Raw genomic sequence first — 25,828 nt, 5'->3', positions numbered from 1 at the left:
AGTACTGACATAAAACAACCAAGACAAATTCATTTAATTTTTGAAACTTTTATGTTCTTATCTTGTTTAATACAACATCAAATCTTACTATGTTGTCATAAGAATTGCTTCATCAGTTACTTAGACACATGTATTGCTCTCATGCATTCACATTTACTCAAATTTCTTCTCATATGAATGATTTTTTTCACAAATGCTGATTGCTTCAACAGAATTTGCTTCGTTGTATTTTAACTTAAATCTTTGTTTCCTTCACCAGCAATTTGTAAGCGACAAGGAGATTAAAATACATGATATCCCACAACATGGACAACTATTATTACGATTTAAGTGACGACACATATTTATGACTACGTCGCATGGTTAGTGTGAGTGTGTGAGGTAGGGCTGGTGATGATTGGAGCGAATTAATTTTTCCTCAGTTGTTTTTTTTGAAGAAATTTTCATATTTTCTTGGTTAACGTTGTGAGGGAGATTTCATGATAAAAGCAGCCATCAATATGATAACAAGAGTTTCTGTGCAAAGAAAGATCAATGTAAAATAAATACTAAGCTACTGCAATAAATCTCTGATCACCGACTTAGTTCAGTTTAGTATCAGTTATAAGTTTGTATCTGTATGAATGTGTTTATTCAAGGCCGCTGTCCGCTTCACAGTGTGTTTGCGTGGTATCCAGTTCATAGGTGGCGCTGTGGAGCAACGTTACCACCCGTTACCACGATGCTTCATCTTATGGTGCTTACATTGGAGTAAGATGCGCTACCGAGGTGGTTTGTTGGTCATTTCGCGAGATTTACGCCGTTCAGAAAGTTCGGACACTGAAGAATCTTCATCAAGTGAAATCTGAAACTGAAACCGATTGTTCTGAAGTTGTGAAGTTGGAACAGGAGTCTGTATGACATCATCATCGCTTTCATCTCCTTCCGTCTCTGTTGACGAGTCATCAACCACTGTGACATCACAATCACTGGTTTCATTCGGTGAAGGTCTGTTAAGTTGTTTACAAGAGAGCACAATTAAATTGAATGCATTTATTTGTTACTGTTAAAAAATTAACTAACATATATTTCATGGCATATTTCATTCTCTTGTTACATTTTCACTTGTACTTACAAATTTGGTAATCGACTTGCATAATATTCTCTGTTAGAAGCGAGTTGGTTGATAATATCTTGTGCATATGGGTTCACAAGGTCAGCCCAAGTCTCCAACAACGGATGGACAACAAAATCAATGAACATCACCTGTATATGCAACATGTTGATACAAATCCAGACTACATACAAGTCTATGACATGTTATGGATGCCACAGTGGTTACATCGCATGTCATACCAAATTCAAAGCTCGCCCACAATGGTCACAGCATTGCCTTTGGCCAAGCGCTGGGAATATTAACCAACACAGTGGTCATTAATGGGTTGAAAGATATTCACAAATAAATTTTCGAACCCTATCCGTACGTGGAGTGAGGTGTATGTAGCTACTATAAATGTAGCAAAATAGGATACTAGTGTTATAATTCTGAACTGCTTTGCTATGCAAGGATAAATAATGGTGGAAAATAAAACTGACATACTACTTTTATATTAGAAATAACAAACCTGTGATCGTTCAATTGAAGTATTGTGTCTGTCACACAGGGGGCTTATCTCCAGCCCCGCCTCTCTCTCAACATCACCTTGCATCCAAAACTCATCAATAAGGCGAGCCACCCACTGCTTGTAAGCTTCTATCGGCTTTGATGAGTTGCTTAGGTCAGCGCAATGAACCATGTTTTGCAATACCTACAAACAAATAATAAGTTTAAATCATTTGTTGCTGCCACCCGTATTATATAATAATAACAGATCACTTCTCCTTTTTTGCCTACCACATTTCAAGGACCTATTTATGTTGCTTGCATTAGACATTTTAAATGTCAGTAGGTAAAATACATGAAATAGCTAAATTTAAAAAAAATCGTTCTAAATCTTAGTGATTGTGGTTTATGTATCATTTTAAAACATTTGTACATATCAGTAAGTGTTGAAAATATAGGGATGTGTTTTGCAATAATAACCTGTATTCTGTCAGTGTAGTTGTCAAGCATAAGGACACCTGAGGCGGCTACTTTCTTTGTTTCTACCATAGTTTTAAGGTTGGCAAGAAGCTGCATATGTTTTGACATATCTGTTGCCAGAACCTGTAAGCAGGTAATAGTAAGTAAAATTTAAAATATATCTAAATACCTGTTGCTGTCAACCATCAAGCACATTATAATTTAGAAATGTATTTTCGGGACGAGTTGTTTTATAATCATTTTGTATCAAGTCTGAGCTTTCACCAAATCTACTTATTTTGGCGCTAAAGTATTTCGTACAAGGTATATCAATATAAAACACACTATGGTAGCTACACACTCACCATGTCAATCGCCATCTTCCTTAAACTCTGCCACTGTTTCTGAGTAAAATGTTCAAAAACATCGCAATGATCTTGCTGCATAAGTTTGAAACCAACAGCAAGATGGTGGTTCTCCAACACACACTCATCATTGTACATTATAGCAAGTTCAGTGCCTGAAATTCAAAAAGGACTTTTTTAAGCTACCTAGCTCCTAAAATAGAAAATGCCGCTAGTTTTAATAGGTTGCACAAAAGATATTTTATTATTACATTGGCTTTAATTTTATTTTTACTATTGTGTAAATGTAGTTAACAGCTGATAAATCGTTTGTTGAACATCAGGTTTTATAGACTGCTATTTATTATTTTTGCTTGTTTTATAAAACTAAACAAATGTAGTGTGTGAATGGCATTAGTTCCCATTATTATTTCATTAACTTATTGACGTACAACATTTTGGTTATAGCTTATATGACATTTTGTCATCTCTCACCTTTCACATATCTATTACATTCTTGTATATGAAACTAACACCTTCTCCTACTTGAGGAATCCCTTATCGATTCCATCAATACATAAATAGAAACAACAAAACAAGAACTTACTATTTGCGCAATGATATTGATTATTGAGTCCAGGATGATCCACATCATGCATCGCACTCGCTACAAGAGCAGCAAGAACCTCAAGGTCAGTAAAAACGCTCTGTAAGATACAAACATGCAATATTACACATCATTGTGGGAATTAATGATAAATCTATATCCAAGATCACAAAGAAATATATTACTAAACATAACTTAAGATATTGCACATAACATAAGGATGCTTTATGACTTTATAAAACAATTATCAACTTATTATTGGCTGACTATTAAAATCAATATTCTGTATGACTTTTAATTTAGACAATCCAACAGTCGCCGGTTGGAGCAGTTCCAACTAATTGTTTTCCCCATAGACATACATGCCCCTTATACCAGCAGCATCGTACTTTGAACCCGTATCTTCCAGTTATAAGGCTCTACCCCCACTGCTACAACACTAGTAAATATTTACGTAAATGTGGATTTATGAAGTGAAAACAGCAATTTCCAAAACACCACTCACATCAAGTGCAGCAGAAGAAAGTAAAACATGGACAGATTGTGTAACATCAGCTGCATGTAAGCTGTTATGGTATGGAACCTTCCTATAATGGTCCTCCAATGTCATCATGTATGTGAGAAATTTCACAGGTGATAGCTTGAATTTTACGAACATATCACGTTTCTGTTAAAAGAATCATGATACTAGTTGATTCTATAAAAGTAAAGATTCTCAAATTGTTTTGGAGGGTCGTGGGACCTGGATAACATGTTTGTAGCGTATCAGACTTTTAAAACTAATATTTTACATAGTTTGAGAAACCCTGTTTATGGTGAGAACAATTGTTACTTAGTACGTCAAACATTTAAAACTAAAGATATTGAAAGTTAAACAAGGCTGGGTGTTCGAGAATTTTGGATTTATATTTACCATGGCTCTTGTTACTTACTTTGCATATTGTGTACATGATGCTTGTGAGAGGTCGATTGTTGCTGATCTCGGCGATTTTAAACAAATCCACTCCTCCCCAAGTATCAATGTCTTCCAATTCCTGAAAAAAAATTGGAATTTAAATTTGACACATCCACAATAATATTTTTCATACACAAAAGTTGTGTGCACACAAAAATAAGGCCCAGGTAAATTAAATACTGCTAATTAAAGTTAGAAAAAAATGTTTATTTATACAGTAGCATACTATGTTAGTCATTGTATAAAAAGGAAATGAAACCTTAGCAAGTGCTTCTTCATTGCTGACAACAACTCCATACATTGGTAGCTTCCTCCACCTGGATATTGTATCTCTATGTCGGTTCATTTGTTTAATACCTGGTAAGAATTAAAGTTATTATATATCTATATGTGCTGCTGGAGATAAATATTATACAAATTGATTGTTTAGGACCAGTGACACACACACACCTTTAGGTGAACGTATATACGTTATAAAATGTAAAATTTCTTCTTTAACATTGAGGATAATTGTAAAATAACATTTAAAAAAACACAATCAACCTGTTATATCTCCCATTATTCTACCAGCAGGATTTAGATGAGATTTTGTTGTTTTCCCGATAGCTCCACAATTAGGAGAGGCGGGTCTCTTCTCTCTGTCATCTGTCGGGTCATGGTTTGGTGACATCACGTCATTCTGGTTATCTGTGATATCATAATACATGTTGTGAATTAATATGTAAACGACTTAGTAAACAAAATGTTTCATGACAAACATACAATCAAATAAATGTTTACATTTTTTTCAAATATTTAATCAACAGTGGTGCAATAAACAATAACACTTAAAAAATTATTTTTAATTGATTTTCAGGAAATTCTACACTTTAAGCTTAGTGAAAAAAACAACTTTTTAGGAAAAAACAATCAAACACTTGTATTTTTGAATAATTAAAAGGGTTTATAGTTAATTGTGAAACATTTAATATAATATACCATGCAACCAAGTCCTGACCTATAACAAACTCTATGACATATATCTATGATGCAACGAGTCCACACTGAGCAAGTTCCTTTACATTTCTGACTAAACTACACAACTAACCTTTCACTAAACCCATGATTAGTCCAAGAAGTCAACTAATGACATAAGATTAATATAGCTTACAGGTAGTATGTAGTTTTTACATATGAAGGCCTAATACAGATTGAGCGCAACTCACCAAGGAAAATTGTTGAAATAAACTCTGAAACCTGATTCCCTGATTTGCTCATGCCAGAAAGTTGGTTTAGTTCTTTATTCAACATCCGTTTAAACTAAACAAAACAATTACATTAAAAAAGAATACAATAAACATTAACTATGGTGATTCCATGTATCCAAAATAAGATATTATTGTAAAAAAAGTTAATTGAAAAGTCAACTGACTGTATTGAACAGGTCTACTTATTAGGACTTGATATAAAATGATATTTAAATATCTTGAAGAGCACATAAACAGTGTGTGGTTTTGGCAGAAACAAATGATATCATACCTACATCATCATTTAGAAATTAATTTTTTTCATGGAATCCGATATATTTAAAGCTAAATTTTAGGTTAAACAATGTTTCAATTGTAACCACTACCTAAAATATTTTAGTAAACATATTGATCCTAATATTTCAACTGACCTTGTTTGAAGCCATTTCACTGACAGATCTGTGTGTTTGTACCGCATCAAGTTGTTCTAAACACCAGTCCAGCTCTTCAACTGTGTTTACTGCTCTTTGCACAAATTCCTCTGTTCCAGGGACCACATTACCTTGCTGGTTTACTGGGATGGTCGGACTTGAGTTGGACGACATCTTTCCTTGACTACTTGGAGATCTGCATAAAAATATACAGTACCTATTTGACTGGGCTATTCCTACATTAAGGAGAAAACAGGTTAAATGCAATAAATACAGACTTTCAAATCTTCATTTCTCAAATGAGGTTTAATCATTTTTAGTCTAATAATTTAACCACTACTTGATTAATGTGCATGTTATCAACATTTCTCTCACCTGTGGTTAATTGGAGCACTATCCTTTTTCTAATATTTCAATAATATATACTTATTACATTTTTGTTTACCCAAACAAATTTTTTTTAAATATTTTTAAATAAAGAGTATTTTTAACCCAACTTACTTGTTATTAGTTGGTGGATTGATGTTGGTTAACATGATGAAATCATTGCGGACTCGGCGCAGACTTGCAAGCACCTGTTACAATTCTACTTTAATTAAGTTTTTCAAGTGAGTTGCATGCTTTTAACGCACTTATAGAGTGAGGATGATACAGAATTTCTGACAAGTCAAGATATTTATTTACTATTGAACAGATTGGGTTTTTAATGTACGTAATTCTAAATAATGAAATAAATCTTTTGAAATTATTTGTATACATCATAGCTTTTTTAAATCAATTATTAAAAACTTTACGAAATACAATTATAAGGGCTATTCTGTCAAGTGGAAAGAGGAAGAATGGAAACAATCATTACAATGATAAATAATGTTAAAGTAAGGAAAAAAGAACCTTCATTTCCTTATAACAAAAATTACATTTACTGAGTAAACTAAACTGCCAACTAACTAATAAATACTAATTTAAACTGGCATGTGTAGACTTGTAGAATAAATACTGCTAATTTAAACTGGCTCTTATAGTTACAACAAAATGATAAAACTTTCTAAACCTTAAACCTGAAATTATTCGAATGTTTTTAAAGTTAATAACTTTTAGTTGTAATCAAACATTCAAATGAGTCTGAAACATTATCTGGAGATATGATGAAAAATATAAAACACATGAATAATTTATACAAGCGTTTACTTTCAGCGATTGAAATAGGGTTTTGGCTCAATGCTGTGTGCGTGTGTCATACTGTGTTTTAAATATTTACGAGGAGAGTACATATGATACATTACCAAAAAAACTGTGCAGTAAAACACACTTTACAACATCATCATAGACATCAGGTAACACTAACTCTTGTGTATGGTACGGTAATGTAACGAACCTATGCCTTTACAAATAATAGCTTTACTAAATCTTTTCAAAATAATTAATGTAAAATTTAAGCAAAAGACCTTTAGGGCAAGATAAAAAAAAATCACACTTAATGTTGTTGATTAATTGTAATATTTAAACAATGGATGAAACAATGACAAAAATTGAAGTTTACGACTCACCTGAGCAAATGGGGTGACAATGAGATCCTCTATTCCATGCCTACATATGTTCAAACATTAATATCCCACTTTATAGCTTTGTGTGAAATATTTATTAGTTGGTTGTCAAACGAGGACAATTATATTTACTCCTGCTGCCAGGCATATTATACTTTTTTAACCAATGTTTTAACATCCTATTCGGGATGACTGACAATTATGTCTTAATATAAACATGACTCATTAGGCATATCATTTTATGTTTAGTCAAATTTAAACGAGAAAAAAAAATTAGTAAAATGGCACAGCCAGTCCAAGTTAAATAGTAACACATTGTTACGATGTGACCTAGGAGCAGAGCTTAACTTACATATCACTAACAACAGAGGAATTTCTTGAGCCAATTTTTGGTGACGACTGATCAAATTCACTGTCCGATCTGTATAGGAAAGATTCTCTTCGCTGAGAGTGCGGAACCGCAGTTGAATGAAGAATCATCCCTGGAGATGCCTGTGCATCAACCGGACTTCTTGCAGGAGCTAATCCGTTCTCAACATCAAAACTGTCAAATTAATGTAATGCTTAAACGTGAAATAGTTATAGCTAAACTGTTTCTTTGTTTCAAGGTTTATAAAACCTTAAATGAGTTCAGAGACATGTACTGTACATGGTTGCCAGCTATTTTTTAACTAGGAATAGATATACAGTGCATTTTTCATTTCTACCTGTCAGCAGTGTTTGTACTAATTGAGTGACAATTAGAACACCACAAACAATAATTGCTTTATAAACACCAAGTGAATATTAAATATTTTCAGAACAAACCTAAACTTTGGAATCCTTATATTTGGTAATGATGCGCGACATTTTCGACTAATGCGTGGGTGTAGTCGAATATAACGATGAATATTGCTATGAACAGATTCAGGATTGCTTAATCTTGCTCTCAATGGTAGCAAAATATCTCGACTTTCAGCTATGATTGGCTCAGGTGAACTATTCAGCTCAGACGCCATATATAATAACACTTCGTACAAACTACAAAAACAATATGTTCAACACAAAGCTTATACTGTATGATTTTAGTTAAAACAATTCCTCAAAGTGACTCAAACTGTTAAAGGCATATTGTTATATAACTTTCTACCTTAGCTTTAGCCAAAACTATTAATAATTAAAACGCGATAACTTCTAGCATAATAACGTGAGCGCAGCCTAAAACCGTCGCTGGCAGCAAAATAACAACCGACTGTAACATTCCAACCAACGTACCATCGCACACAGAACAACCTGTCTAATCAATTACTACACAACACTCTGTATCTGTCGTTGCCTCTGGTGGTGCACTGCGCACGAGACTGGCGGCGAGTATCAGATTATAGCGACTTTATGTCAGTTTTATGTGGCTGACGTACAGACAACAGCATCAGCACATAAGAGTTGCCGTTAGTTGCCACAAACTTCCGTTTTGACTCAAATCCTGGGCAACGCCAACGCAAGTATGGCTTACGCGTGGCACACACACACATGCAAACGCGTCTAGCTAAACCAACAACTTTGCTTGAAACTTTGCACTACACAACAACTACCTTTATACAAAGCCTGGACTAACTCACCATTAGCAATTAGAAAAGGCCCACCATATGGGACATGTCACTACGAAGTGCTTATGTCCTGAAGCAACGTTCTGTTATTAACATTGCGTGATCGATAATCGGACTCTTACTTCATTTAATCCCTTCCAAATTGTATTCGTGATAATACACGGCAAAGCTCAAGTGGCTGTGGACAATTACAGTGCTTACTAGCGAGATATCTGCTTTCGTGTTTTACGCTGTAACTAAGTCATAGTACAATTGTCTAATAAAGCAGAGGTTACCCTTTCAACGATTGATGTTTCGGCGCAAATGTAAATTATATATGATTATACAAACCTGTGTAGCAAAGATTGCCGGCGAAGGTTGCTATCTTTCTCTGTGTCCTCAACCGTGAAAAACATACCTCTTTTGCTCTTTATATCAAGGGTAACTGAAAGTTTAAGCTCGCACAGTTCGCTGGTTACTAGTCAATTTAACAGCCCGCTTGAAGTTAACTAATGTAACCTCAGTATTGGATAGGCTTGCTTTGCGAAATACGCAATCATACGACGCTATACCTACACACATGGTTCACCCGAAATACTTTTACATCATTGCACCAATAACTGCTTTTGTCGACAATTTACCGCTAGTTTAGAGGCTGTGACGTCCATGCAAGAGAATCGCTGTCGTTTAAACGGAAATTGAGAGGTAAAGGCGCGTGCATGCAGAAACACAATGCATCGTGCCGATGCATATTTAGGTAGGTGCTACTGTGCTACACTGGTGACGAGGAAACTTCCAGTATACGAGACGAGTTACATATCACGTGGATATAACAACAATAGGAAGAACAAAGCGCTAACGTTCGGTAGCAATGAAATTTATTGATTGTTCGTGTTTGTTCTCTAGAGACGTAAAAACACAGAGCTGTTGAAATGGTTATCTTTAGAACACGCTACCTATCGTAAACTATACAGTTCACGTTCGCAGTCAAGTTTCACCAACCGGCAAACATTTAGATGCGCACGTTTGTTACGCAGAACAAATCAAATAGAAATCTTAAACAACTAAAGGTTCTGTCGTATGTTTACATGTTAATAAATTGTGAAACAAAAAATAAACACTTTGATAGAAAAAGCCCACTATTGTCGTTTTACGTATGCTTATATATGTATGTACAAGTAGCTTACTTGAACGAAAATATCCTTTTCAGTTTTGCGTTTGGGGTTGGAATATTGTATACAATGTTGAGTGGTCCTGGTCGCATCTTCTTTCGAAACATGCTATCATAAACACTTGGATGAATGCAACGCTTTAAATTATTTAAATTTCGTTTTCAACGCTTGTGTAGCTTCACAACCAGCATGATACTTGGTCACCTATCTCTCATACACCAATATATAAATGAGAACCGGTAAAGTCTTTACTGTAAGTATACCTCAAACTTATAGACATTTGGTCTGCCAAACCTCATCTGTATCACAACCCACAAGTACTAGCGTCTTTAATGAAGTGTATACGTCATATACACATGGGATTTTAGCAAAGGAAATTAGTAAATGTAAAACAACTCTCGACCAATACAGCTAAAACATATATTGATTTCGCGTAACCCTAAGAGCATGGTTACAATGAACACATATAAAATAAGCTACCGTGAAAGCAACGGGTGCGGAAACAATACATTGAATAAAGAATTGAATCTTTATAATGGAATCTAATATTGTCGTAGTAAACCGCAATAAGTACTGAACCTTTCTTCTATTCATATCACACACGGTGCGTAATGCATATACTAACTCCCGGTGATTCATAAATCTATTAAAACCTGCCGAGGTCCCACACAGCTGAATAAAATGATGTATTATATGCTACCAACGATGGTCGAACCAAGCATTACTTGTACTTCGTTAAATTATTTCGCATGATTAAACAACCTATGTATGTCTAACATCGGATTAAAACCTCACCAGACATTTGAGTGGTGTATTGATTTAATCCTACGCATATCATCAGCGGCTAAATAAGCTCAAACAAAGCGTGCGGAGGTAACTTTTGGACGGATGTCAAATAACGAGCAATCGTTTATCTTAAAATGATGTTTTGGGGCCCTGGGCTATAACTCTATATCCGATAAAGCAACAAAACTTTGACGACTCAGTCAATTTTCTCACGACAAGTGCCGAGCCTTGCCAATAGTATCGGTCGTTAGGTGGCGCTGTATGATCGCTTTGTTTCGACGTGTGGATTTGCACAAAGTAAAACTGAAGTGCGATCAGTAGTGCTTGTGAACTAATGGTGGGAAATAAACTTAATAACAAACATTGTCAATTTGATTAAATGTAACTTGCTTTATCCTCGCGTAGCTGGAAAACGACAGTCGTTAAAACACGGGTGTTTTGTTACGTAAACTTCCTGGTAATATCAAAATACAGCAAGTATGTTTAAAAACCACAGCCACTGCATTGAAATACTGCAGTGGCAGCTTGTTAATATCTACATCCGTTACCACAAAACTATCCGAGATAAGTATTTTACACAGTAGACGATTACCTAAGCCCGAAGTCGTTTTCGGTTAATTGATCCTTCGCCATTGCGAGTATTTCACTTTCGTCGTAGGTGAGGTATATATCATAACCGAGCGGTGTCCGGACTACGTTGATTGGAATAGGGCATAGCAACATCAGACTCTGTATATCGGAGGGTGAAGTGTCAGGACCGATAAGATCATGGCGATGGAAGCCAGCGTTCTTGAACGAATAATTAGTCACGTGATTGTCCATATATCGAAATAAAGAGTTGTAAGCATGAGAGCGAACTCCGCTGGAAGACTTTGCAAACTCTGGTGTGGATGCCGACTTCACCATCGGTGTAGGTGTACGTTTACTACAATAATCCTGTTGTGTGAATTGTTTATTTAGGGTTTCTGGGTTTGTTCTTGCACGAGTTTCTTTCTTGGTTGCATCGATTGCATCGTCTCCCTTTCGTAATACCTCGGAGTGAGATGGAACACTGATTCTTGGTGTTGGATGACGCAAATCATCAACTTGTTTATAAACGTTATCAAATGGACTACTTAAATGACTGTCTCTTGTTTTTATGTTAAGTGGGGAAGCATTAGATTCGGTCCTTTCTCGAATATTTTCCAAGCGCGTGGGGTCATTGTCATTAACAATCGATCGTTCCCTTGTTGTTAAACGATCAGCTTTTCGTCTAGAATAGCTCGAGTGTCTGTTATTCAAGTCTGAAGTTAAGGCTCCCTGCGTTCTAGTTTTGCAATCATCTTGGTGTTTGTAGAACACGTCATCTTCACCTGCGATGGTTGAATCTCTTCTGGTGAAGTTGGAAGAAGTCATCAATGAGGAAGATGACCCAACATCCCCTGATCTACGATCAGCAACATCACGAGAGTACATCCGCATATGACTGGCATCGTAAGCCCGATTGCTCTTTTCTTGATCTGTAAGATTCCGAAGACGAGTTCTTGCTGTGGCCATTGACTCATGATAAGGAAGAGGTTTTAAGATTGGATCCCTCGCACATAAACTGCGATTTCGCCTCACTTCATTTGTTTTGCTTCCACCTGCAGTAGGTCGCTGGCGATAGTATTTTTCAGCTTTATCAAGCGGCATATTTTTACACAGAACTTGTTCTATCTATCTTAGACTAGCTTTTAAGCAACAGCATAATAGGACGATATACAACGGCATTTAGCTGTTCGAAGAGAAACCTTTGCTTAGGACATAAGGAAGAAGTTGGCTGTCAACACCTTTTTGACAAAGCAGAAGCAGCTTAATCAAGAGACTGCCTTGCCCACGACAAGCCCAGCATGACTATTAGAAATCCTAGTATGACAAAATGTTAACTACATACTATTGTTACGACGAAGCAGCTAGCAATCCCAAATGTGCCAATGACATCACTGGTCTAATGAAGTGCATCTGATAAACTCATTAAACACAACGCAGTCATGAGGAGGTAAAATAAACTTAAAATGTACCTATAATATCTGCTCATCAATAGCGCTTTTTTGTCATTGAAACGAAGAAATGCGAACACAGCATTTGTGCTTGATACCTAAGCATTAACGTGTGCGAGTGAACATAGAAAAATGTACCAAAACTGAAATTAAACTTACCGTTTTACTCTTCGACGGTTAGGACATTCGTAACTTCGTGTAACTGGCGTACATGGGTTACTGCTTACACGTTTAGTGGGGATAGGTATGGGCCGTGATCGAATGTAGGACGACCCTGGCTCCAGTTTCCGCAAAATAGTAATCGGAACTTGATTTTGACTGGAGCATTGCCGATACGTGTTTATACCACAGGTAGATTGTCGGCCCTCGCATTGAAAAGCTTGCAGTAAGTTTGGTTCCGCTTCATCAATCAATGATGACACCTGCTCTGTAGCCAATGACGATTGTGCCAGGGAAGGCTCCACCATTTCTATTTCTCGCATAACTTGATTCCAGGCAAAGTTAAAAGTAAATATATCGACACTGGGTAAACAAAGTTCTCTCTTTGAGTTTTATAACGAAGGCGAAAAGTATAATAAACAAAGGTATCCACTTCACTACATCTATAAAGAAAAAACATAATTCAACATAAGTCAACACCCACTGACCGTGACAGTACGAACTTGACACCAAGTACAGAAATTGGGGCTCAAAGAAGATACGCTTGGGTGGTATGGTCGTTTTTGCGTGTCAAGTACTTCGCTTTCAAGCCATACTTATTTACTTTGAAATGTATGACGTACGAATCGCAACCATTTGTGGTAATTGTTCCCTTGCGCCACCTTTGTGTTAACTCGGCCAACAGAAAAACTGCATAAGCGCAAGCCTGATCTTTGCTCGCCAAATATTTGCTAAACTACACTTTGACGAGAAGCCTTTGGAGCTAGCAAGGAAAAAGTGTAAACTTGTGGCAAACCATTTCCGTTCTACAACAGTACCGTTTATACGGTACTTTATCGACAGGTTAAATAATGATCGTGTCGTGGGGCATTGACTGCAACCAAATTGTGCTGTGCAAATCATTGGTTTAATACATATACGGTAAATTGATGCAATATAGTTTACACTAGAATGCTAGATTACTTTTACCACGTAGCTGACTTATATTTGTGTTCCTTTGTACGTTCTAATTTCCTCAGTCTTGAGCATATCCTTATTTCAGGCAAGTCAACAACGTCTGTGCTAACGATTCCCGGCATTGGGCACACAGCATACGTTGCCGTATAAAATTTCATATAATTGATGAGCAAACATCAAGCTGACTATTTGTAGATACCTGAAGTTAACTGCCCAGTGAACTATATACCGACTTACATTAAAGGCATGCAAACTAAGTTACCCATGCATAATTTTCGTATGTTATATAGCTGTTGTGTATCACTGTTAGGCTCAAAAGACTGGACTTCTCGGCTTAGAAGAACCTTAATAGGAACGTTGCGTTAAATAACTAACTTCAGACCTGCATAATGTTCTGTACCTGGGGATTGTGGTTAATTAATTACTCGGTGAACCGAAATACTGTTGAGAGGCGTGAAGTGCTGACGTCAAACCGTCTCTTAAAACAGTGCGTTTTGTACCTTACACCCCTTCCCTAACAATATGAGTAGGCGAACTAGCCCGAGCAGACACGCTATCAATCATACGCTTATGTGACGTAATTCTGCTTGTAAATTATTTAGACAACTCCAGTGAAATTATAAACAAAAGTTTATAAAACAAAAGTTTTTTTTAATTTCATACGTAAAAACGAACGTGAATACAACGTTTATACAGCTATGACATGTGAAACTGTGCATATATTCCGAATTTTCGTACCTTCCATATGAAAACAACAGGTAAGTCTAACTTACAGCTTAGACTCGATCTTTTTAAACACTAAATACCAACGTTTTAAACTCAGATCATGCCTCCACTACTCGAACAGTTTCGTTGCAGATAAAGTATATATCGCAGTATAAATGTTTGTACAGACTATCCAATACACTGTAAGTACAAGCTACGATAAAATTGCGCTGTTGGTATAACGCTATACACACGTCTCTCAATTGTGTGTAGTGTTTGCTTTATGACCAAAGAATTTAAGTCGGTTATTACCCTCGAGAATAACCAAAAGGCAGGTGGAAGGCGGGAGTAATACGTGGATGGTCTTTAATACAAAACCTAGCTGCACAAGATTTTGTATGACCACAAATATCGATCGATTTCATGCCTTTGCTCCCTTTCAGTACGAAGAACTACACTGCGGGTGGCCGCAGAGGCTTGTTTATATCCAAATATGCTGGCTGCAACAATATTTCTCATTTACAATTTAAATAAGGTTTAGAATAAATTTAACTCTATGCCGAAAAAGTACATTTTTAAGAAATATTTAAACTTCAAAGAGAGGCCTACAATAAAATCTAAACTCCTCGAAGGCGACTCTACGTCATTAGATTTCAATTTAACGTCACAGAAAAACACGTGATACTCCCGACTACGCATATCGCAGGTCGTATAAAACAAAGTTTGCTGCTTATAAATTGAATGTACAATGATTGATAACAGCAACTACGGTTCGAAACTTTGACCAGAAATGCCAAACGAAACCAAAGAAGGGGGACAAGCGCTGACCTGGTGTCGTGTAAACTTAGGTCCGGGAATGACATTTGGTCTCTGTTCTAATCCTTCTACGCATGCGTGTAGTAATTTTACATGACACTGGTTTCAACAAAAACAAAACTTTACGTTGGTGCATAAGATAATAATATAGCTAGCGAACCCGAAACCCATATTTAAGCTGAATTAGTTTCCAACAGTTATTGATGTTTAGGTTTAGATAAAATTGCGACCTGAGTTTGCCTAATAAATAATGTAGTATATATTTATAAACCTCACGCAGTAACATTTACCCGCGAAGTATATAAATAAAAACGGCAACAGTCAGTTGAAAACTGCTTACATTGGTACAATATAGGTTATTTTCTTACCAGATCCATGAATGTCTCCGGTGTTGCTGCGTAGCCCGTGCAAGTAAAGGGTTTAGAAAACAAGGCTTCTTCTTTGCTGCTCTCACTCCAATCCTTATCATTTCTTCGTCCTCTTTTTCACAATTCTCGTCATCATGACAACCTGCTTCCCTCGTTGTACGCATTGGTTTGTATATTGGTTTAATTGTTCCACGGTCACATAGAGTAACAGGGCGGTTAACTTGTTTAACAGTGGGAGCCCATGATACCTTAGCATTGTGTAAAGGTTTGGTGGATTGCAGGTGTGGTCTTGTGTAAGTATCTTCAGTGTCGACACCGCTAAGTTGTATAGTTGGAATCACGGTCGACGACTTGCTTGGGAATGTTGAATTTAAACGTTGTTCTCCAAAGCGATGCCCAGACATGTTGTTTTGGTCGTATAAACAACACATCCAACAATATCTCCATAGAGGTATTTGATGTTCCACACCAAACATTAATAATAAAACATATTCCACATTGTAACCGATGTCTCTAATACAACCACACTGTTGCAGAAAGAAAAATAAAGTAAACCGCAATTACAGAGTTTGTTTTAACTAACACAGCAATAGTACTATATATATCTACCACAGCATCGTATTCTGTTACATGGTGGCACTGCAGGTCTGTCAAACCTGTTTATGTTGCTAAACGTACAAAGGGGCTTATGGGAAAAGGGGCTTATTGCAACGATTATTTCTGCAACCGCAACACTGGTATTGCTAAGTCTACAATATAATCTAAAAATGTTTTCTTTATCACATTTGGAATTTAAATGACAAATTTACAAATAGTTAAAAAGAATTGGTTGGAAGAACTACCTACGTAAGTGGTTTATAACAGCTTAATTATAAACCATCTCTGTCACTTTATAAGTTCATGTTTCATCGTCGGAAAACGTAGTTTTATTCTTTGGTCGTGTATTTTGTTGTACCCATAGCGCGCCAAAATAAATGTTACTTACTGCCTTTTTTTCTTAAGCTACGACCTTTGTGTCACTTTTAATACTGACTTATTCTACCCACTCACTCAAATTGCTGAACTTAGCATATTTTGTTAGTGTTATATATACAGCACATTAATATACATTAAATACTGCAATAACATCTCGTGCAATGGTGTGGTGTACCACATCGAGAAAATCAGTTCACCTTTGTAACCAAACTTGTGTTATTCGACTGCTGGTATCGTTGAATGACTATCATTGTTAGTAATGCTCCTGAATTGAAGCAAGTAACCGGAACGTAAAAAGAACTCAAATTGAAGAAACGTAACAACTAAATTAAGGTTGTATGAACGCCCGAATGGTTCCGCCATACCCACAGCAGACAAACTAACGTTTTGAAGCAAATAGTTAACATCCTGCTAGTAATATAGTTTAATACCTATAGTCTTCTAATCTCGTAAACGTCGATAGAAATTCTGATTAGAACTAAAAGTGACAAACTCATTATTAATAGTTTAAAATCCTGCATGCACCTTGCGAGGACTGTAATCCAACGAAACGATTTTGGACAATATTATCAATACTAGTAACTCGCCCTTATAAATTTTAAACCATGTTACAACATATCGATTACTGCATGGCAAAGCTTCCTTTAGTAGAGCCAATAACATAAATAATTCACATACAGGCCTTGCATGGGAAAACCATGTTCGGCGTACGACGATAAAATCAATATTTCAATTTCACGTAATAAGCAAGGTCGGTACATTTAAGCAAATCATTTCATTAAAAATTGCACCTTGCACTCGCCTGACCACTAGGCTTAAACCCTTACACCCAACGAACAAAGGTTATTTGTGACGGGCATAGCTACTTACGCTCGAGGCAAGAGGTTTGAGCGGCACACAAAGATATCTACTATATGTTTACCTTCACACAGTATTATCAACATAAAGAATGCGTCATTATCTACCGTTGTGGCGCTTTCTGACACTTCGTTTGTAAATTTTCTAAACAAACCGAGACCAATAGAAAAGCTTGGTCTGTTTAACCTGAACTTCGTTTTTTTTTATTGAATTTACTGAAGTTAAGCTACGCTCTGCATGATCAAAAACTGAGTAACTTGGTTAGGGTAAAACTTATAACATCTGCAGAAAGGGCAATGGAATCTTTCGGTAACTCATTTTTATTGTTGCTATGTTAGTTATAATTGTTTAGATTTCATGGCGAGTTAAGCACGTATAATGGTAAAACAGTGAATAATCCGCAGAGAAATAACGACTGAAGAGTTTTTTACTTGCGGTGGTGCACGAACATCGACGTGCGAGCGGTTTACTAACAGTGAATTGAAACCTGACACCCTTTGTATTATGACGTGCGAGAGAACAATAGCATCGCTGTTGGGCAACGTAAGGGTTCGTAACAATTGCTAGTATACTACCGGCTATTGTGAGATAAGAATGCTGAATATACATTGTGATTATAGGTTAGGAGCATGATATGAAACATCTGCTGGGATCACAGCGTACACACATATAGTAATCCATACAAGAAGTTTTATGTTAATACAAATATTACCAACTGAAAAGCAATCAGTTATGCATAGAGAGAAGATAGCTTTTAAACGACTGTTGTTTTAGGAATCCTGCTTTAAAATACACCGGTATGGAGTTAGTGGTCATGTAACTGTAACAATGCTATGGATACTAATGTTAGGTTTAACTGCCATTCATATTTGGGTATCAATACGGCACCCACGTGCATACTACCATATGTTGCAGTAATATACCCGTATACATATTAGCTTAATTCAGTTTCGCAGATGCCAATTTAACGATGTTGCAATTTGAACAAACACTCTAACCCACAATGCAATATTTACAAAAATGTTTCATGGCACACATCGGACGAGCATTAGCTTCACGATTCAACAAAGCTTACAGCAACTCTACTGCCTATGTGCAAGTGTTCTTCTACAATCTACAATTACAATGGACCGTCCTGCCTATTTAATTTAATTTAGTGGGATAAGTAACTACGAGGATATACAAGGGAAATTAAATACACTTCACCGATCTGTAAACTTATTTCAAATTGTCATTACCAACATATTGAACGCTTAATTTCCAAAATAGCATTCATATAAATTCATAAATATCTCGCAAGAGCTTAAAATTAAGTGTGGCGTATGGACTCCTCGCCGTTAATCGAGCGGAAACGCAAACAATGCCACCAGAAGGCAGCGACCGCCTTAATTGTTCGACTGGAATGCGTTTCATTTTTTGAAACAATCGCGCATTAACTATTGTATTAGGGCGTTAGGCTTTACATGATTATATTTATGCCTCTCTACTGTATTGTGTGCTAAAGAAATCACAAACTATTAATAGAATAAACATATGATGCGTGTGGAGGTCAAGGCTGCTGTATAACATGAACATGAACACCACGTATATATGGAATAAATTATCAACAAACCTTGTCCTCGCGACGGTAAAGCGACGTGCATCCCCTCCTCTCATCATTATAATTCTCCGAGCTGTTTGTGGGGATGCTGGTGGACTAACGCCTCCTTGCGGCATCAACCCGCTCTGCTGCTGTGCTTGCCTTACTTTCGCTACTCGGTGTTGATGTTCCAGCCGCCGAAGGGTCCCGGGTGAAAGAAGTGGGGCGATACTCATTGGAGTGGGAACGAAGTCATTTTCGCTGTAACTTGGGGACTTCAGAGTCATTTTTGGGATGTGGCATCCTCCTCCATCGTTAGGAGTCCCCTGTCGAACACGTGTTTTGTTTCCCGGTGACCCGAGCTTATGCAAATTGGGAGTTGGAGGCTTCTCTTGTACAGGCTTGAGAGTTCCAAAACGTCGGGCGAACGCTGGTGAGGATAGTGGGCTAAGTTGGTCAGGCTCGCAGGTTGGAATCGAATTTGCAAACAATGAGTTGCTGTTGCTGTTGCTCATCATTGAAGATTGAATAATACTTGGCTTATTTCCGGACATGTTCTGACTGCTACAGTTACAATAAACACAAAAGAAAAACCTGCTGTTTTATTGAAAAATAAAACAAAGTTACAAAGCCATAAATACAACGACAGTAAACGGTTCAAGTCATTGCAAATCGTTCTTACGCTTATATTACGCGTATAGGTATGGATATGCCACAATCAATATAACTTCGAATGGGGTATACTATACATTCGGCTCAGCAGTTACGAATCTCGTTATATCGACCATAGAAAGCTTCGATCAATAAGAAATCCGAATTAAAAGCTTTTGCCGTCTGAGCTCAGCGTGTTTTTCAATGGCGAAATACACGACAAGCCTCAGTGAAAAGAAGGTATCTTGTTTACAATTCTAAATTGATAGCTAAGTAATAGCGATACGGTTTAGTCTATGTAAACGCATTATGCACATTGCACAGTGCGCATAATGGCATATCTAAGCTGCTAAATGTACTTACATTGATCCAACTATTTACAACCGATTCATTATTGACTGCTTTCTAACTGCGTCTTTCTCATTATTGCGTAAACACTCACGATGGTGGCCAGCCTATAGCGTTACATTATAAACTAAACAATATCACTGGTGCGTCCTCGAGAGAAATTACGAAACAGATTGCGATCCCTGAGCGTCTACTCAAGAGAAGCTATTGGCGCGCGTTTGTCGTGCTAAGGTTGACTGGTTTAAACTAACACGGCGTCACAAATATATACAGCGTGTGATATATAAACCTTGACACCGCAAATCGTACAAAACCTAATACCATTGAATGGCGTCGTTGCTAGGTAAAGCTTAAAACAGCACAACACATGACGTTACTGTCCTGGGATTAAGAAACCTTTAGAGTTAATATAACATTAACGAACCACTGACAAGCCGCGTTTTAAAATGGCTGCTAACTTTACGCTTGAAATTCTAACCACCGCACGTTCATTACACCGTTCTATGAAGAGTATACAGTACTAAATAATGCAAAGCGCATACCATATAATAGATACGGAATATGCAATAAGTAATCGCAATCCATAAATATTTTATTCAGTTTACAGAAGAGTATATTTCTAATTTTAGTTCTAGCCATGCTGTATGGTTATGGGTGCTGGCTGTATAGCAGACTAACACAAAAACATTGGAAAAATACAAGCACTATGTACTGGAATAACTGGATAACAGAGCAGTGTAAAATCTAATGAAGTTTTACGAGGACCCATGGAATTTTTGGTAAGAGTCTCTGCCCAAATATATACAATAAAACCTGCTATAAAAGTCAAGATCAGTCACGTTAAGTCAAATCCATCAAGAAAGTTTAAAAAATAACTTTCATTAAATCTACTTGCCTGCTTTGTAACACAGTATTAAGATTTAAAGATGAGATTTCTGCACAGAATAATTCAGCGAATATGCCGAGCGGTATGTTCACGGCCTACACTCATTATAAACTCAGTATATTTGCACATGTTTCGAAATGCCAGAGGCCTTCATGTTATCGATACAACATCGTGTTAATCTACAGACAGGCCACAATATCTGATTATTTACACGTGAAAATAGGAATTCTGTTCTTAATAAATCTTTATAACATACAAAACGCTTCCAGAATACAAAATTATGTCTTTAAAAGAATATTAAATTTGAAACACATTGTTTAAATTAAATATTGGGTTTCAATTATTTTAAGTAATGTTGGCGCTATACAATAAAAACTTCTATATGGAACCAGGAAGTATTGTGACATTAAGTTAGTTTGTGTCAGCTAGCGGAAAGTTAAAAAAAAACAGCAGTCGCTAGAAGGCGCACGTAACAAATTTTATGTATGCCTATTCTGTGTCCTGCCTCAGATCTAATCTAATTATCGACTCGCGTGAGAAGAAATATGCGTAGTGGTTACTAAACTAGATTATATCAATGCACTGGCATGGCGGTTGTCGATGGCAGAATAACAAATAGATGAATGTCGCATTAAAACTAATCTGATAAGAAACGAATTAGGCAGTTCCTACAAAAATCAAATTCACCTAATTTTACACAAAAACATACAGTACGGTAAAAAATTTGGGACACTTAAGCACATGTTCTCCTATATTTAAAAATTCAAACGTATGATGATGTTTTGGATGCTATATAGGGGGGGTGAAAGTTGCGTCCTGGGGCAAGTTGGGCCATTTTTTAAGTCTTTTTTTAACGGGTCCCTACTTTATGATGGCCGAAAACAATTATTGCGCTAATATTCGACAGTACTCTCGCTCACGCCCTAACGAAGAGCGCGGCGAAAAATAACACGTCGTGTGTTTTAATATATAGTAGGGTGGGAGAAGATGGGACACTCAATTTTTTAATCTCATTTGGTAGTAAACAAAGAACATACAAAGAATTATAAAACCGTATCCCCACAACCCCCATAGACTGTTGTTTATTGTTAAAAACATGACCAGGATATTTAGATATTATGTGCTAAAGATGTCTCATCTTCCCCCACCCTACTATATATCTTTAAAGTGTTGTCAATTAATAAGCGTAGGATAGTACAAATTCATGGCATCATCACCCAAAAACATATATTTTGATTTTATAAACAGTTGGCATTATGTGATTTCATTTGACCCACCCTATTTACCAATGTCATGATAGTGTGCTATTTTTTCCAATAGTTTTGGAAAAACACTAAAGGGTCATTTTATCATACAAAAACAAACTGTAGGAAATATTTCAGCCTATTTTTGTTAAACTATGATTCTGAATTGGTGATTAAAACTCGCAAACTACACAACTCCAGCAGTGGTTTTAATATAAATCAGTTGGAGTAATAAAAATGGCGCCTTACTATATCAGGCTAATTTTCAGCTTTAAAAAATATCCTGTTTCATTAAAGGGGGGTCGGTAAAAAAATGTCCCATATTACTCCTATGTCCCACTTTACCCCACCGTATGTTAAGATTTTAAATACATTTTTTGCACTATGCATAAAAAAACGGTTTTCAGCTACACAGCTTGGTTCCCAATAAATTTAATAATGACCTACTGCTAAAACCTAGGTTTACCTTGGTATAACGCATGACCATTCACTCATCCTTCGCCGCGCAAATAGACTCGGAAGTCGAATGGAACAAGAACGACCGACGCGAAGTACTTTTCTACTTTCCAGCTGCAACGCTGGAAACGACATCATAAACCCTTTATAATCGGTGTCGTCACAGCACTTTTAGACATCAACAGTATTTCAACGTCATAGGAAATCTAATCTTAACATAATTTGTCTTCGGTATCGACTTCAGGATGGATCATAAAACAGACAATCCGGTCGGGTCAAACATTTGTAACTATTTTCTTTCTTAAGGCACAGATCCATCCACATATTTGCTTACCTGTATTTTGTTGGACAAATTGGTCAGAATTCTCTGCAATGTCACCCACTGACTTCGATCTAGAGTTTAATATTTTCATTTTTGACATTTTAACAGCTGAAAATGGAAAAAATAGATGAAACAATCATAATGTAATTTGTTATCGCTCCGTGTAGAACTTAACTGATTAGTAAAATAAGATAAGCAGATAATTGTTTTTATGTAATGCTGTAAAGGAAAACTGCACGGGGAGTAAGAGTTTTTAAACAATGGGAACGGCGCGATTCAACACAATTGGCCAAACACGAAAGACGTGAACACAGAAATATGCTGGGTTTGAGAAAAGTGCATAACATGAAATGGTCTTAGGTTTGCCATAACTATTACACTTGGCTTTTAAATAGTGTGGTAATTATCAACTGATTCACTGAGATATGTGTCTGTATTACTACAGTCATTGACGTCATAGTTTTTATTGACATCATTGACACGTCACCGGTACATAAAATTACATCTTTATTTTCAAGTGACGTCAACATAACAGTAACGCTGACGTAGGTAAGGCTATCCAATTAATCAGGAACACTGTACAGCACTACAGCATGACTTTTCGTTTTTACAACAAAGTATATTTATACAATACTAGTACTTCAACAATATCTACAGTCTAGGCTACTAATGCGTCGTTAGGCTACTAATATATCCAACCCTTTTTAAAGTCAGTAGGATGTGGTTACTTAATTGGGTAAATATACTGTGTTTACCATCAAATAAAACGGGAAGAGAGAATAAAAACATGTCTTATCTTACCCCACCCTATACTATATCTACATGTTGGTAATATTTCTAGAGCAAATTTTTTATTGACAGTACTAATATTTCTATCGTACAGTTGTCTGCTTAACTATAAATCTTGTACAACTCTCTTGTTTTAACTTAGAACTAGCCAGCAATTAAATCTCCTTTTACCAATATAGAGCAACGCCGACTGACATATTGTGCCGATAATAACATTGTAACCTCACAGATAACAAGCATTCCAGTCGCCAGGTAGCTCCTGGATAGTTTACCTAAGTCAAATAAAATGCTATTCTCGTTGCCAAGGTACCACAACGAAATGCACGAAGCTTTGTAAATTGGATCTGCTTTCTCTGCCATTTCCTACGCCAAGGACGAGTATGAGAAAGCCTCATTTTTGTTTAGAATGTATATCGTTGGTTATAGGACAACGTATGTTTGAGTTGTTTATATGTGGGCTTAGATAGTTCCAGATTATTATTGTTCAATAATATTTTCTTTGTACTATAAGCATTCTTAGCGACCTTACGAATACTATATTTTAAAATCGCATCCAGTTTGAGCCAATATTATTGCTTGGTAAAGAAAAAAATCTAATGTAGAATTGAAAGAGTGTACCTCATCCGACAACACAAACATCACTTTATAACTTTGGGTGCTTTCCCTGTGTAACCACGAGAAGTGACGTCACGCACTCGGTCGTATTTTTTATTGACAGAAAACATCCGCGCTTTACATAACTATATGTGCCAGTCTATTTTATTAATTTATCTCAACGGAATTATTTTCTACTTGTAGTTGGAAGGTTAATTAGGTAGCTTGATACTCAATAAGTACATTAATTCGTCAAAAAACACACACGGTATCTGTGACTATAGGCTAATCGGTGTTTTTGTTTACATTGTATAGCATGCATTTTCATGTGCAACGCCAACTATATATGGAGGTTGGGGAAGGATGGGAAACCTTTTCATTCTATTTTGTCGTCCCATTCAGTAATAAACAAAGAATATTCAGAGAATGATAAAACCGTATCCTCACGACTTTCATAGACCGTTGATAATTGTTTAAAACACGATCAGGATATTTGAATATTATGTGCTAAATGTATCACATCACACCTTTGGCACATAATATCCAAATATCCTGATCGTGTTTTAAACAATTAACGAAGTTCTATGGGAAGTCGTAAGGATATAGTTTTATAATTAGTGGCATGTTTCTTGTTTTTACTAAATGGTACGAAAAAATAGAGCTGAAAAGTGTCCCATCTTCCCCCACGCTACTGTATACATGGCGTACTCAATAAAAAATGTATTGAGTAGGCCATGCTGTATATAATTTATTTCTATACCAACAGGCTTTGACTGCATAATACGTTCACATCCTATACACAGATTGTGCGTTACAAATTAAAGTAATGGGCCTTTCGTTATCAGTGTAACAGATGCTTTAAATTGTGTTTATACACCTACTATAACCTACCTTGCACACACGTATTAACCATGTATAGGCGGTTTGTGCTATGTATATGCTGTTATAAACTTAAAAACAATGTGACATTCCTCAAACGTTAACAGCGACCTTAACTTTTCAACTTTTAGTATCGTGCTGTTGTGCATAAAGATAAGGGTCACGCGACAAACAAACTCATGTGATAACTCACCTTGTAAATGTGACAACATCATTTCACCGTTGTACATTGAACGTTTCTAACAGAACTGAGGTGCTTAGTCTGAGCAGATACGTAAATGTTGATTGCTGCACAAATGTTTAATAAAACTACCACGGTAAATCTAAAGTAAAAATATAATGTGCACATATAGTTAGTAGTATGTGTTATAATAGTTATAACAATAGATCTAATAAACAATAAACAAAGTAATCATTTTAATAGTGAGTAAAACCCATTATGACGTCATTTCCCTCACAGCAGGTGACGATGATTCATATTTGCATTTCAACGAAGTTGATGTTTGGTCGTAAGTGGTAATTGGAATAATATAACGGACATCCCAGTGGTAAA

At 36.3% G+C, this 25,828-nt stretch overlaps 1 protein-coding gene across 8 annotated transcripts; it reads right to left on the bottom strand.

Annotated features, from left to right (window-relative positions):
- Positions 1-32: 32 nt before the first annotated feature.
- Positions 33-25,598, bottom strand: LOC100186599 (cAMP-specific 3',5'-cyclic phosphodiesterase 4C). 8 transcript variants are annotated; one of them, XM_018812076.2, is made up of 19 exons: positions 25,469-25,591; positions 23,026-23,121; positions 22,702-22,813; positions 19,140-19,670; positions 7,501-7,692; positions 7,152-7,191; positions 6,106-6,179; positions 5,605-5,800; positions 5,153-5,246; positions 4,491-4,634; positions 4,207-4,304; positions 3,925-4,026; positions 3,498-3,659; positions 2,993-3,092; positions 2,407-2,561; positions 2,063-2,185; positions 1,605-1,787; positions 1,115-1,245; positions 33-989 (listed from the first exon to the last, which is right to left on the bottom strand). In XM_018812076.2, the coding sequence occupies exons 1-19, from the start codon at positions 25,503-25,505 to the stop codon at positions 761-763; spliced, it is 2,799 nt and encodes a 932-aa protein (XP_018667621.1). In that variant the 5' UTR covers positions 25,506-25,591; the 3' UTR covers positions 33-760. The 8 variants fall into 8 exon arrangements, with proteins under 8 accessions (XP_018667621.1, XP_002125986.2, XP_018667622.1 ...); XM_002125950.5 differs by lacking the exon at positions 19,140-19,670 and having other exon boundaries at positions 25,469-25,598; XM_018812077.2 differs by lacking the exons at positions 19,140-19,670; positions 22,702-22,813; positions 23,026-23,121; positions 25,469-25,591 and adding an exon at positions 15,695-16,962.
- Positions 25,599-25,828: the final 230 nt, after the last annotated feature.

Source organism: Ciona intestinalis, chromosome 5, assembly GCF_000224145.3.
Source record: "Ciona intestinalis chromosome 5, KH, whole genome shotgun sequence".
NCBI classification, from domain to species: Eukaryota; Metazoa; Chordata; class Ascidiacea; order Phlebobranchia; family Cionidae; genus Ciona; species Ciona intestinalis.
The sequence above is the reverse complement of the archived record's forward strand: the minus strand, read 5'-3'. Positions and strand labels throughout refer to the sequence as shown.

Coding starts and splice junctions, on each gene's coding strand:
- LOC100186599 (XM_026834476.1), bottom strand. CDS start 12,342: ATGCCGCTTGATAAAGCTGAAAAATACTATCGCCAGCGACCTACTGCA. Junction 3,093..3,497: donor TTTCTTCTGCTGCACTTGAT/GTGAGTGGTGTT, acceptor TGTATCTTACAG/AGCGTTTTTACTGACCTTGA. Junction 2,562..2,992: donor TCAATATCATTGCGCAAATA/GTAAGTTCTTGT, acceptor TTTGAATTTCAG/GCACTGAACTTGCTATAATG.